General features: G+C 33.2%; 1 protein-coding gene across 1 annotated transcript; it reads right to left on the reverse strand.

Annotated features, from left to right (window-relative positions):
• Window positions 1-264: 264 nt before the first annotated feature.
• Window positions 265-5,839, reverse strand: LOC131626599 (pumilio homolog 23). Its single transcript, XM_058897424.1, has 8 exons — window positions 4,923-5,839; window positions 4,637-4,804; window positions 3,999-4,142; window positions 3,675-3,794; window positions 3,367-3,552; window positions 1,735-1,883; window positions 1,073-1,255; window positions 265-852 (listed from the first exon to the last, which is right to left on the reverse strand). Exons 1-8 carry the CDS (start codon window positions 5,754-5,756, stop codon window positions 405-407), a joined length of 2,232 nt encoding a protein of 743 aa, XP_058753407.1. The 5' UTR covers window positions 5,757-5,839; the 3' UTR covers window positions 265-404.
• Between the last annotated feature and the right edge of the window lie 9,642 nt (window positions 5,840-15,481).

The raw sequence follows: 15,481 nt of genomic DNA on the forward strand, positions 1-15,481 counted from the left end.
ACTCTTCTCTTATTTCTTTCATTTCGTTTGAATTGCATTCTCTGAACAAACGGGACAGCTGTTATTGTACACTGATCAAAAGCCAGGTGCCAATGGCTGTATGCATTGCAATTTACATTGTATTTTACAGCTTTTCTAACCAAGCTTGTATTCAGTTATGTTATGTACTTATTCAATATATAATAATATTTGTATTTTAGAATCTGGAAAAGTCAGAATGATCTCCGGATTTGAAGCAAAGTCATTCACATTCAGGGGTATTCATTGGAGGAAAAAATTCTATATTTTGCAGTAACTAAGTGCTTACAACAGGTAGTAAATGGTACAAAACTACTAGAAATAAATTAACCATGCTTAATGCCATCATTTTCCTTTAAATTCAATAAACAAAATTGTTTTCTACTCTACTCATCTGATGTCTTTAATTTCTTCCCAGAAGCCTCAGATGCTTCACGATTTCTTTGTCGTTTCTTTGCAGTTTTCCTGTCTACCTCAGTAGCAGCATTATCATATCCACTCTCAACCTTTTCCTTCTTAGACTTTTTCTTTTTCCTACTAGAGTCGTCTTCATTTCCATCAATCTCAGCATCTTTCTTGTTTTTCTTTGCTTTTTTTGGGTTTCTGTTCAAGCTATCCGTGCTCAGAAATGATGAAGAACCAAGTGATTGGTCAATTTCTTTTCTCATTTCCTTCACATTATTTGGATTAGATTTATTATTTGAAGTGTCGGCAAGAAAACCATCATTTTTGGCTGATCTGGTATTGCCAGAGCCAAACGTAGCATAGAAATCTTTATAAGTAGATTCTTTTGATACTTGCTTTGACCTCCAATGATCTGGACTTGCAGCAAATCTGTTGCAATAAACCAAAGGAGACAGAATCACTACATCAGTTTGTCATAAGTGAGACTGTAGTTCATAAACTTAAGGTATGAACAGAAAAGGCCTCAGCCCTGTTATATGATCTTGTTTCTATATCTATTTATTTGGAGACCAAAGGGTCAAAATTATTCAACAGAAAGTAATAAATAGATATGGAAATTCCACAATACAGAAAATAGCCAACAGCATACCCATCAACATCTAATCTCCTCAATAGGTAAGAGCCCTGCTTTGCCTTGGAAAGCTCACTTTGCACAGCCAGTAGTTCAGACACTATAGTCTCTCTTAGAGATAGATTACAGGCAGTGAAGCACTTTTCAATGGTAAAAGCACCTGATGAGTGGAGTGCAACCTCTCCAAAATGCTTCTGTAGTCTACAAAACAAGTTACAATAGACACTCAATACTTGTGAAATCTATTACATCGTAATAAATTTCTGGATATTTTCACCTTGCTGAAGTTTAGAAAAAGGTCGCTAAAAACTATGAGAAAATAAACACACCCAACTTAGGGTCTAACAACTAGAGTCCACAGCTTAAATATTTAGAATTTAACACCCTCACAAATTCGGAAACAATTTTAATAGCTAATCATTTAGTGCTAGTCAAAACTCAAGAAATAATATCCAAAGAGTCTTAAATCACAAAGGTTAAACTGTAACTACAAATGAAATATACTTAGATTTCAACCAAATAACTGTTCTCATATAATGTGTGTATTGGTGATAGTGTTTCTAAAGTAATAAAACATATGTTGAATTATTTTGGCTTTTAATTTCATTTATTCATTCAGCATAAATAAAAAATTCAGAGAATGCAAACACAAGAAAATAGTTGAAACTTGAAAGACATACTTTGAAACCAATCTGCGCTTCTGTTTCCCAGGAGCACCTGAAACCAAAAAAGCCTCAATAACGTGTGATCCTCTAGCATTTTTCACCACTTCGAGAACATGAGTCGTATCCATGGATGTTATACTGGTGATAAAAGGTTTTATATATTCCTGTAAAAATAAAATGAAAGACAACGAAACACAACATATGAATAACATTCTGTAATCGATACATGAAATCAAATAATAAAGGGGAAACCAGGTACTTTTTTGTAGGCATTCTATCTTGCACACAGATAGATTTAAAAGCACCACATGTTTGAGTAATACAACCAGGATTTGCAATATATGGCAGTGTTTACACCGACTCCCATAATAAGCATATTTATTTTACTATTAGCATTGGATAGAAATAGGAAACTTCCTATTAAACAAGTTTATGTAAGGAAGAAACGGAACTATATAACTATATAACTGATTAGTAAATTGTAATTGCCAGTAACTAATTGTTAGGCAAGTTGTTAGGCTGAGCTTATTAATAGAGGGTAAATGAGTCAATGAGTTAGTTTAGTCACTTATGCTTAATAAGAATTTATTTCGGAGGACTCAGATTACTCGTTTCACCTTAGATATCTTGGAAATGAATTCCTTTCTGTACTGAAAAGGTTTATTCCCAGCAATCAATAAAAGTTCTATTACTGATCATAGTCCTATTATTATATGACTAGTACACTTTTTTATGATACCTCTTAAATTGTATTTTTCTTTGGATTAAAACCTTTAGGGCCTAGGTATTCTTCTTCTCCCTTACAAGTGTACTTTGTAATGTTGGTTTGTAGCAAGACATTTGTGCTGCACACAACCACAAGAGCAGAGAAAGAAGCCTTAAGCCCAAGAATGCAAATCTGGTTGGAATAAATTTAACCAAGGTTTTCAAACCTAAGAGTCTACGTAAACTCTTGAAATCTCTCTAAATTCAAGTCTCTTATATATGTTAGGAGTTATGGGATTGACACTCTAATGGATCACTCCCCTCCTTGCAGATGCATCCATGTTGGAATGTTAGATGCATACGTGGAATAGAGTGCTACAACTTTGAAGTTAACGTTTTGTATACTACCCAGTTTAACATAAATTGGTTTAGTAATTCCAAGTTAATTCTAGAGTTCAACAATTATGAGTGTGACGTCAAATCTACAATCTAACCTAACGTGCCAAGCAAAGCAACAACAAAAGATTGCAACAAACTCGAAAATGAAAACAAATGTCTCCTATATTTAGTTATCCTTAAACCCTATTCATATTCAATGTAAATAGTCATTTTCCCACAGTTCAGTGGACAGGACTTATTAATCCAAATTTCTAGGTTATAATTGGGGATGGAAGTCTTACAGCTAGTCTTAGACCAGCTTGCTTCTTTTTGAAGCATCCATTTCGGGGCTTCGTGGAAATTCTCTACGAAAAGGCCTAACCAACCCTTGGAGACCTGTTCTACATACACATTCCCTCACCTTGAGAAAAACAAGTTCTACATAGCATGTCCAAGTTGGATTTATGTTACAGCTTGAGATGAACCACATATGTGTATGCCCCACTCCTACCCTTTCTCAATAAAAAACGGAAAGAAAAATCCAAGTTCAATAAAATTGCTTACACTATTAAACCGGAATATTGTTTGCAGAATCAGAGACCCCATGACATTTATTTTGGCTCCACTTTGCCAGACCCAGTTGGATTTATCTTCACAAGTGAAATAGCTATCAAGAAATAGTAGTCGTGGAACAATCCATTTTGAATTCTCATCTGCTAAACACACTGTTTTAGCAAGCACTTGACAACACTGCCACAGAGGAACAAAAAGGCAATTAAGCTTTTCACAAAGATGTGGAACAAAATGAAGAAAGTAAAATAACTTCAATATGCAGTCAAATTAATTATAGATACAGTAACTTAATTGCAAACCTTCTGTTCATTAATGTGAAGCCTTTCACATGCAGCAATAAGTGAAGCAACCACTCCTGGCCTCCCCATTTGGAAAAGATCCTCCATATTTGGCCCAAGTTCATCCCAGATCAGCTCCATCTACCAAAGCATTGAAAAGGTTAAAACAAAAATGGCGTAGCATTTTGTAAACAGAAGATATTATACAAAATAGATGCCATTAAGAAAATATGCCACAGACACATGCAATATAATTTAATCAATCCAACACTGGACAAAATCAACTGGTGGCCAGTATTAAGATCAAAACTAAATCAATTGCCAACAACAAACTATGCATAATACCAGATCTTGATCGCTTGCATGAGAAATCAATGCTTGAACAACAAAGTTTCCATGTTGATGAGATGATAACTCTAACAATGAATACTTGAATACTTTTGTGAATAATTCATTGAACAGGGCCACGGGAGACACTTCCAAAACAACCTGTAAAACATTTAGAAAAATTGATTAGCTCAAAATCTATTTAGAAACAGAACTTCATTGATGCCGCCATAAGGAAATGCAGGTATATAATGACCCGTGAAAATAGGCATTACACAGGTTGTATGAAGTATCAAGGAACAATTTCCAAGCATGATATATCTAATGGTCAGACCATTTTCGAGGCAAGAAACATTGTTTTGGGCCTAACAAGTCTCATCGAATCTATAGTACTTAATTTGACCTAGTTACTTGGAATGTCAAACTTTCTTTTAGATTACATCTGTCGAAGGGTTATTTTGAAAATATATAATACCAGTTAGCTTATATGTTATAAAACTATTAAGAAACAAAGTACAAGTAAATACAACAGACAGTTTGAAAGGAACAAGAGGTTATCATTTTGAAAGAAAAAAACTTGAAAACATAAGAATAAGCTCATTATATATAGGTTTCTATTAAACTTGTGTTTGTATGTTTATAAAACTCTTGGTCACCTCCATTAGATGGCTAAAGCCAGGTTCTTTAAACAAATGCTTGAGCCCCGGCACCACTGTACTCTCTATAAAACTCCCGTCTGTGTTGCTGTTATTCTTGCAGCCAAGAAGGATAGGAATGACATCTAACAAAAGTTCATCATTGCCTATCAGCACCCTTAGAGTTGTCTGCCATTCATTGAACAAACAAAAGGCTATATGTCAAAGAAAGTACATCAAGTTATCAAGCCCATTTAGAGGGGCAGACAATATGCTGTAATAGACATAAATATGGAGAAACACATACCTGAAAAACCAAACTGCTAAATTGGTCAAATTGTAAATCCTTGATCCACTTTCTAGAATGTTTAAACATCTCCGAGACAAGTGAATTCAATAAGTTAGGGAAACCAGGCAGAAAACCATCTTTATTTGAAGAAAACAGTTTGAAATTCAATCGTTCGGCCAGTGCAGTAGTTGATTTAGACAAATAGTATCCAGACTTATCTAAGGGCACTCCTTTCAAGAGACAGAGAAGAGTCCTCAGCACATGGGAGCCGTAACAGTCACACATAACATCAACAGAATTAGCCGCAACGACCTTGCATATGACAGTTAAAGCCTCCTCAACAAGAGGATGAACTTGAGGGTCGTATTGAAGATGAGAAGCAAGAGAATTGATGGCAGTTTGTGCAACATGAGAACCTGATCTATCCATAGCAATGAAGGGGAAGTTTTTGGCACTGCTGTTCAGGAAAGAACAGAGGGATTCAACATCAGAGCCTTGGAGAATGGTTTCCAAAGTGTGGCTGAGAATATAATCAGTTGCGATTTCAAATTCTTTTCCTTTGGTTTCTTCTAAAGCATTGGCACATATGAGTGAACGTTCTTCAAATTCAACACCGTCGGATTCAAATAGATTGGCGATTTCGGAGAGGTACTTAGTAGTTTCAGGGTCGACCTGTTTCCTGATACGTGAAGAAGAAGAAGTGTTGTTGTTGTTGTTGCAATTAGTATTATTGTCGAAGGCGGTGGTATCATGATAATCATGGGTAGAGCCACCCTTCTTAGGCTTCTTGTACTTGTTCCCCGTTGAGGTGCTTCTTGATGATGGCAATGCTTTTGAACCTACAGAAACCATCTCTCTCTCTCTCTCAAGCTGCCGCACCACTCAATGCCCTCTTTCACTCACCCTTTTCTTTTTAGGGTTTAACATCTACTCATCGTCATCTGTCTTTTGTTTTTTATTTATTTATTTATTAATAACTAATCTTATTAAGTTACTCCAATTTAATTCATAATATAATATAATCAATCTCTATTCAATAAACCATCAATTTGATTCATAATATAATATTACTAGTCTGTCTATCCGTGCGTGGCACGGGATAAAAAAATTTATGTAAAAAAAATAATTTATAATTATTTCTTAAAATTATCATTATTAAATATAATAAAATTATTAAATATAATAAAATTATTAAATATACTAAAGCAAAAGTAATTCTTTAGCAAGTTTGCTATTTCCTAACTGTTCTGGACTGGGCCGAGCAGGCCCAACCCTTGTTACCAGCCGAGCAGGCCCAATTCCCTTGGGCCCAATTGCTGGGCAACCGTTAAGGGCTGCCCCCGCGCGAAGACTCCGGCCGAGCAGGCCCAAATCTTTTGGGCCCACTCACTGGATAACCACCAAGAGCTATCCACGCGCGAAGACCACGCGTCACGTCTCAGCGAAGGATTCGGTCAACCATCTCCGAACGCTACGCTATGTGCATCCAGAACGTGAGTCTTCTGCTGACTCAGCCCTAGCACGGGACGTTCTGACAGTTCCCTAGCACGTGGGCCTCCAATTGGATCTGGCCCAATTAGGGAACCTTGGCCCAGCGCTGGGGGCTATAAATACCCTCTTCACTAGAGGGTCAGGTATTCTATTCTTCACTCTCAACCCTCATTCTCTGATAGCTACTAACTTAAGCATCGGAGAACCTTGCAGGTACCCCCCCATCTTGCTCTCCAAGCCAGATTCTGCTGCCTTGACGATTCTTCTGATCAGGTACGATCACTAACTATTATATATTTTTTATTGTTAAACTAATCTAATAATTATTACTTACATTTCTCTTTATTATATCAATTAAAACCGATTCACGTTCTCCGTATAAAATTGAATATCAATTAAAACCGATTCACGTTCTCCGTACAAAATTGAATAGACACTTTTCTATTTTTAATAAAAATTTAATTTTTCATTCCACTCTATGCATAGATAACTCAAAAGACATGTTAAGAGTTGGAGCGATACATATTGTTGGAATATACAAAACAACATTTTCATTCATATTATATAAAACAAAAAAAATACATGAAAAACTATTTAAAAATTTAATTATTAGAAAAAAGGGGATTTTTATATTCTCGATTAGAATATTTAATTCATTTTTATTATATAAAATTAAAAAAATACATGAAAATTTATTTAAAATTTATATTATTATTATTATTATTATTATTATTATTATTATTATTATTATTATTATTATTATTATTACTACTATTACTATTACTATTACTATTATTATTATTACTACTATTACTATTACTATTATTATTATTAAGTAAATATGGAAGTTTATAAAAATGGAGAACTGTTATATTTTTATTATGGAAATTTATAAAAATGGAGAACTATTATATAAAATTAAAAAGTATATGAAAAAGTATTTGGAAGTTACATTATCATTATTATTATTAAATAAATATGAAAATTTATAAAATCGGTTTTAACTTTAATCACGTTATAAATACTATTAAAAGCATAAAATCTTAAGAAATAATATTTGTGACATCAAATAAATAAAGAAAATTAAAATTTTGTGAGATTAATTATACAAAATTTTAAAAGATTTTATAAATTCTAAACTAAGTTTAAATATTTTGAACTTGATATATAGAAGAGAGAGAGGGAGTTTCAATATTCTTTGTTAAATCTTTAATTCACCCTTATTATATAAAATTAAAAAATATATATGAAAAAGTATTTGAAAGTTATATTATTAAAATCATTATAAACAAATAATGTAATGTAAGCCTAATATTAGTTAATTAATATTGCATTCTCAAAAGCCTCCCATCTTTCATGTGTAGCCTACATCTTGGCAACATAAAAAACAATTGTCCTAAAAGGTTGTATCAAAGATTCTTTTACAGAGTACTTTCAACACTCTAAAACGACGAAGAGATGGCTTGTTTGGTTATTATGATGAGTAGAAATAAAACAGGAGGATAAAGAGAGGTTCTATATATAATAATAATTGGATTACAAAATCCTGCATTGACATTTTGAACACATTTTATTCAAAGATCATGTAAAACATGCCTTTTATGTTTTGTCATTGGATTTATATCTAACAAAACTTCAAATGTGCGCTTTCTAGTTTGAATGACTATCTCTAGATAGAGCCTCTCCAACTCAAACACTTTCTCCTTGCCATGTCTTGTAGTAACCAATAACCTATCTCACTGTAAAACATAATATTTGAATGAATCTATTTTTATGATCTCTGGTGGACAACAATGGAGTGAGCCAATATAGAGTAAAATAAATCCAATAAAATATGACACTTGGTTAAGTGACTGGTTTAATAAAATCAATTTTATACAAAGTTTTAAATTTGTTTTTCTGTCAGTTATATGCAAAGTTTCCTTAAATCCCACAATCTCTCAAACAATGCAGAATAACACCAGGTTAACAATGAAGAATAGCACAAGTAGAAAGAGAATATATGATAAAGTCCACCATTAAAAGTGTCAAACAAAACTAATCAATATAAGATCAAATCATATACAATCATTTTATTTAATTACATAAGAAAAGATAGTCTTTGACAGTAAACTCACTGGTAGACATTCTTCCACCAATTCAAACTCTCAACTCCACCCTACTTTAATGCAAATAATCCATATATAGTTTCACACAAACAAGATTAACACAAATTCAAAAGATGAAAATTTATAATCATCCGAATTTAAAACTTATATATATATCTCTTGTCATAAAATCACATGACAGTAGAATATAATTCATTCTCTTTCAACATAAACATCAAAGGCAAATGATTTCATCAGCACATGATTGGTTGGGGACTTATTTAAATCGAAGTTACAAACAACTCTAGGCCCTAATTTTGTTTCAACATCAAAGTTTCTATCAACTCTTGACATCATTGTTTCACCTAATTCCCTCGGTTTTTCTCCTCTTTCACCACTGTTTCATCAATGGGAGAAGAAATTGTTTTTATTTAAATAAGAAAAATCAACAGAAATTGAAATAAAAAAATTTTGGAAAATTGAAGAAATGACATTGATGATTGGGAATTGGGAGAAGAGAAATTAGATTTAAAGGGTTTGTATTGAGAAACCAAATGAAGCACCTATTTTTTGAGATAAAAAAAAAGTGAAACGGCAGAATTTTTGTTTGTTTTCAATGGCTAATTTAATTAATTATAATTAATAAATAATAAATTTAAAACAATAACAAAAAGAAAAGAGTAGGGAAAAGCTAATGGGAGCAGTGTGGTCATAAATCAACTAAAAGGGTGTTATCCAAGAGAATAAGTATTATTTGAAAAGTAAAATTGAATAATAATTAATAAATTAACAATAATATTTTGAGAAAGGATAATGGGAATTGTGTAGTCATAAAACAACTAAAAGTAAAATTGAAAAATAACGTCCAAGAGCATAGGGAATAGAGCATAGGAAATAGGAATCAATAATAATTTGAAAAAAAATTGAATTATTTAAATAATAAATAATAAATTAACAAATATAGAAACATTTCTTTAAGTAGAAACAATTAAAATAGTAAGGAGTCTAGAAATGTGCCACTTGTCAAAATTGCCAATAAACTCATTTTGCTTTATTATTATGTATGATGATAATCAATCTCTATTCAATAAACCATCAATTTAATTCATAATATTGCTTCTCTCCAATTAAAAGTAAAATATTTAAAACAAAAACTAAACCGTATAAAAATCATTTAAAATCAGTAGGGGATGAAGAAAAACAAGAGTAAAATGAAATTTAATTTGAAATATATCGTCACAATTTATCGACTTTCATATATAGGGAGATAGAAATAACGAACTTGTTATTTCTTAACTGTGATTTGCGGAGAGACGTTGGATGAATTTACAGTTGGGATCTTTTGTGATCATAAGAATGATAAACTTCTTGCTTTAGGGAGATTCTAGAAAGAGTGGAGACCTTTTTCTGGTGGTTGGTCAGGGTCGATATGATCGGCCCAAAATAGTTTAAGGTTGATCTGGTCGATCCAAAACAATTCCTCCCCTCAGCCCTTGCCGAGATGAAGATAGGCGGGGGCTTGATATTGTATCCCCGAATATCGAAGACAAGTGAATAAGAAGTGTTCCAGCTCTTAAAGAATTGGGCATTTAATGCACCACATTTCAAATGTTTTATCATATATATCATCATTATAACTCTTAGGAATCAAAACTCTTCAGAGTTGTGTGCGAGTGATTAGACGTGTTTGGTGAAACGTCTTAGCATTCTAGAATATAATTTCCTTTAAGTAGTATAAATATAATTTCTACCATGGGCCTTCATATCCCCTTGTGGGTTTCTGTTCTTTCGTCTCTTCAAATGCCTTCGTGACCCGGCACCCCGGACTAGGGGTAGAGGATTACTTTACCTCAAGTCGACAATTCATAGATTCAAACCTCTTCTGAAGCTTTCTCCTTTAGAAGACTTGTTCTTTCTAGCAACCCCCGTCGGCCTTGAAGCCCGTGCTACAATTTGTAATGTCGGTGATGGATTGGAGGGGAGATGTGTCGAGTTGTTCTCCAAATATTGGATTGAGATATCAAGGAATCACATTTTCGCATACAATGAAAAGGATCTCCCTGACGAGGCTCGGTATTAGAAGGGTCGGTTGGTGAAATTTATCCGCAATTTGGGATATATATATAGGGGAACTACCCCGATGGCAGAGGTTGATAAGAAACATTTAAAGTGTCTTATTGACATTCAGCTGTTAATAATAGTTTGCTCTCAAGAAGAAAAAAAATTTTTTTGGTAAATTTTGAAATTTTGAGGGTTTCGATATTTTAATATGTATATCCCTTATATATTTACTTTACCCATAATTGTATGCAGAATCAAGCAGGGCCGTCTTTGAGGGCGTGCAAAGCGGGTTACCGCACAGGGCCTCAAATTTTCCAGAGTTAAACTATAGCTAAATAGGGCCTCATAAAATATCAGGTAGGTGAAATCATGAGTACATAGGACCTCTAATAATTTTTTTATGGTTAAATTGCGGCTAATCTACACAGGGCCTCCAAAAACTTGTGACGGCCTTGGCAGAATGTATGGATAATAAATAGCAGTTCCAGCTTCTACAATAGAGAGTACGATCGGCCATGAACAATGTAGATGTGGAGAACTTGGAAACTTTACCAAATGCCCAGGTCGGACTGCCCGCCCTTTATTGAGGGATCTGGTTCTCCCTCTGTCATGGATTGTAACACCCCAAATTGTATTAATTAATTTAATTTAATTGTTTGTGTGTTTATTTAATTATTATGTGTTTTAATTAAAATAATTTATGTGTTTATATAAAGTTGTTGGGGTGTAATGGTATGGTGGGTGGGGTGAGAATATGAGTGCTTAGTAGAATAATTAAAAAATAACTAGAATATTAGTATTTTTATTAATTAAAATATAATATAGAAATAATATTGAATATTAAAAATAAATATAGAAATTGGTGGCTTAATGATAGAAAATATTTAATAATTAAGTTAAAGAAAAATAAGAGTCAATAGAGGAATAAGAAGAAATTAAGAGAATATAGAGATAATAAAGGGTAAAACGGGAATAACTTAAATGGGTAAAGGAATATGTACTGTAAATAAGACAACTGCGAAATTGGAAACGGAAAACTTGTAAATAAAATTTTGCATTAGAAGCTGGAAATTGGTAAAACACCGAAATTGAATAAGCTGCAATTATAATTCCGACAAGATTGATGATCCAAGTACACAGAGAATTCCCTAATTCTAAGTTATCGCAGTCCCTCAATGTGAGAAACTGCAACTATTATAATAGTGAATTTTTCTGCCTAAAAGAAGTACTCTAAAACTCTAATAATTCCGATAAAACTTGGACAAAAAAACCTAAAAACTATGACTATATATAGTGTTCCAACTGCTGAAAAGAGTGTCAATTCGTGTATGAGTAGTGGGAGATATTTCTGCTAAAGTGGGAGAAGACTGGGCAAAGTTTGTTGCTGTTTTTCAACTCCCAGAGCCTATGGTAGATGCCATGGCCTCATGGCGAAATCCATGATTGTTGGATGGTGAATATGGCCAGTTAGGAGTCCACGGCGAACGCCATGAGTGTCAGAGGTCATTTTTCTTGCTTGTTCTTCAATGTGGATGGTGCCCTATGGGTGCCACGTCATGGTGAATGTTGTCGCGACAAAAAAATTGAGATTTAACTATTGATTAACTCAACTCGAAAGTAAGAGTCATCGTCGAACTTTATTTTTTCTAAAGGAAAAGGAAAATATCAATAAAACCCAACAAAAGAAAGATATGGATATGGGGGTTGGTTATGTAAAGGGAATGTATGAGCACCCCTCACATATATGGTACTCCATAGGAACCTCTTGAAAATACATGTTTTAGGTTAAAGAGGTATGTTTGCCAAAAGATTGGGGAGATGATAAAAGAAATGTTTTTATTATTTTTGTGTGCTCGACAAGACATCGCATCTTGTGCCTTTATACCCCTTTTATGCAATAGACTAGTCAGAGCATTTGTAGTTTGTGTAAAAAAGAAAACATGAAGATTTGTTTATTTGTTTTTAATGGAAAAGAAATTTTGTTGCCTTTGAGTGGAAAAATCTATTTCTCATCCACAAGTATGAGGGAATGTGTATTTGCATCATCTTGATATGAAGAACTTTACTTGGACTATCTCACAAGCATATCTTAACATTCAAGTGGAAAATATCAATCACTTCAACCACATCTCTTAGGGGTTTAGGGTTTGCATCACTACAAGAATTAGACTAATGTTTTCCGTTGAGAAAAGAATTTTAAAAAGGTGCACAAAGGCTCAAAAAGAAAGTTTAATGATGTTTGTATTTTTTTTTTATAGTTTTTGAAAGAGTTTGAATATGCTTAAGTGTTTTAAATTTTATCAAGAAAAGATTTGATGTCACTTGACAAAGTCAAGATTTATTAAGAAAATAGTTTGAAGTTTGAAAGAAGGAGGTTTTGAAAAAGAGAGAAGCTTTGAAAATTGAAGAATGGCGTAAGAGAAGAAGAGACTATCCTAAAACCTAAAGATAAAGGTCATGAAATAAAAGGTCTCATTGTAAGGTAGCCCAAGAGAAATCCTTTGTATGTGCGACTGGACTAACCACAAGATGGAGCAAACATTGTACATTGGTCAAAATGAGCATTCCTTTTCATTTGGATTTAGCCACAAGATAAACAACAATCAATCAAGTAAAACATATGATCAGATGAATTCTTAAGCAAGTAGATTAAATCTAAGCATCAGATGAATTTCCAAGATCATAAGTGTATCAAATGAATCTCAAGTCTTCAACCAAGATCAAAAGTTTGTCTGAATAAGGCCAAGTCTTGATTTAAAGTTCAAAGGTCCAATTGAATTCCAATGTCTCAGATACAACAATCTCCAAGCAAAGGGAAAGACTAAATCCTTAGGTCCAAAGTTCAAAATACTCCTTTAGTAAGGGATAGTAACACAAAGTCCACAAGAATATTAAGAATTTTTTAGGGTTTTATCCATTTTATGATATTTTTGGTCTTTTAATTACCCAAAGCAAAAAGAAAATAATAAATACAATAATCATAAACATAATGACTAGGGGTGGCAAACGGGCATGCCCGCCCCATTTAGGTCTGCCCCGCAAAAGCCCGCAAAAAAACGGGGCGGGGCGGGGCGGGCATATTTGATTGTGCGGGCCTAAAACCTTGTCCCGCCCCGCAAAAAAGTGAAGGCGGAGCGGGGAAAGCCCGCGGGCATTGAACCTTTTAGGCCTAAAAATAGTAAATTTGTATGAAAAAGCTAATGCCCGCAAAAGCCCGCAAAAAAACGGGACGGGGCGGGGCGGGCACATTAAAGGGAGTGGGCCTAAAACCTTGCCCCGCCCCGCGTAAAAGTGCGGGCAAAACGGGCTTTTCCCGCGGGTCGAGCCCGTTTTGCCACCCCTAATAATGACAAGTATTGAATGACATGAATGTAAATTACATAAAGTAAATGACGTTAAAGCAAAGTGCATAAGAATAAATGTTAGCACAATTATATATCAAAGTTATTGTTATTGATGTATCAACCGAATCTGAATAATTTATCACTATGTTAGGCAATCGTAATTGTACTTATATAGAAGTAGCACCTATATAAGGTCGGTCAATAGCAATTTATGTGTCATACATGTTAGAGAAATGATATAGGATCATTCTCCTAAAACAATGTAGCATAAGTCAAAACAAAGCAAAAAGAGAGTGGTGGAGAAAGAGAAGAAATTAACCAAATTGGAAACATACCAAGGAATCATTCATCATCAAGTCCATTCACTTTACTTAATGGCACAATGACATAATCCTATCATCAATCCAAAGTACCAAAAATTATTCAAATGATTATTTAATATTAATTTTGAAATGATGAAGGTTCTTACAATCAAAATATCATTCAAAGGTCCCTTGAAATTGATGAAGCATCAATCACCTCATCATGATCTAAGTCAACGAAGTCATACCAAAAAATGATGAAGAAATGAATTAAAAAAATTAAAATGATTTTAAAAAGAAATTAAAGAGAAAATGCAAAAGATGCATCAAAACATCAAATAAATGTTAAAAAAGTATATAGAAAATCAGAAAAATTCCATACAAATTGATCTTAAAAGTTGGGATAAAAAAGTTTGAAAATGATTAAAACAAAATTATATAAAACAATTAAAAAGAAAATAAAGAGAAAATAGAAAAAAATGCTAAAAAAATCATTTTTAAATTCTGGAAAAAAAAAACATATATGGCAGAAAATAGTTTTATAAAATTATGGAAAAAGTTAGAATCAAAGATCATTCTGGAGCTATTTTTAAAGGTCTTTTAAAGAAAAATGAATTAAAATGATTTAAAAATGAAAAAGAAAATAAAGTTGCAATGGATAGCAAGGCGTGGCGCAATTTGATTGGCTGGAAGATTTAAATTTCACTTCCAAACGTGCACACACCTTCATCTTAAACCTTCGTTCAATTGATTTTGCAGGTCCATGAACTCATGTTTTCAAGCTCAAACACCAAACATGCAAGCTTATAAACACATCATCATTCATGTATCTTTGCATTGGAGCCATTGATTCACTAAAGCAGAGAGAATTTTGCAGAAAACACAAAGAACCGTAGTTATTCAAAGTTAAATTAAATGGTTATTATGATGAATAAATGGCAAGTGAGTGAGGGTTTTTCATTAGAAGGTCAAGACGAAGAGAGTGGTAACTTGCTTGTTGTGAAATGAAACTCGTATATACCTGTTGAAAGTGAGCTTAAAGGTCTAAAAATAGTAAAATCGAGTTGGTTTTTGCAAGGTATTCCAAACTTCTGTAATGGTTCTAACAACTTCGGATGATGTCGATGAAGGTTCCTGGGTGAAGAATTGAAGTTAAAACAAGCTTGAATGGAGAAGTGAACTTCTGGTTTTTAGAGGTATTGGGTTGAGATTTTTGTAGAGTTTTAAGGACTTTTCAAGCTTGAAAATGAAGACAAAATTATGCTTTATTAATAGGATAATCAATTAGCTCA

This window comes from Vicia villosa, unplaced genomic scaffold (assembly GCF_029867415.1).
Source record: "Vicia villosa cultivar HV-30 ecotype Madison, WI unplaced genomic scaffold, Vvil1.0 ctg.000308F_1_1, whole genome shotgun sequence".
NCBI classification, from domain to species: Eukaryota; Viridiplantae; Streptophyta; class Magnoliopsida; order Fabales; family Fabaceae; genus Vicia; species Vicia villosa.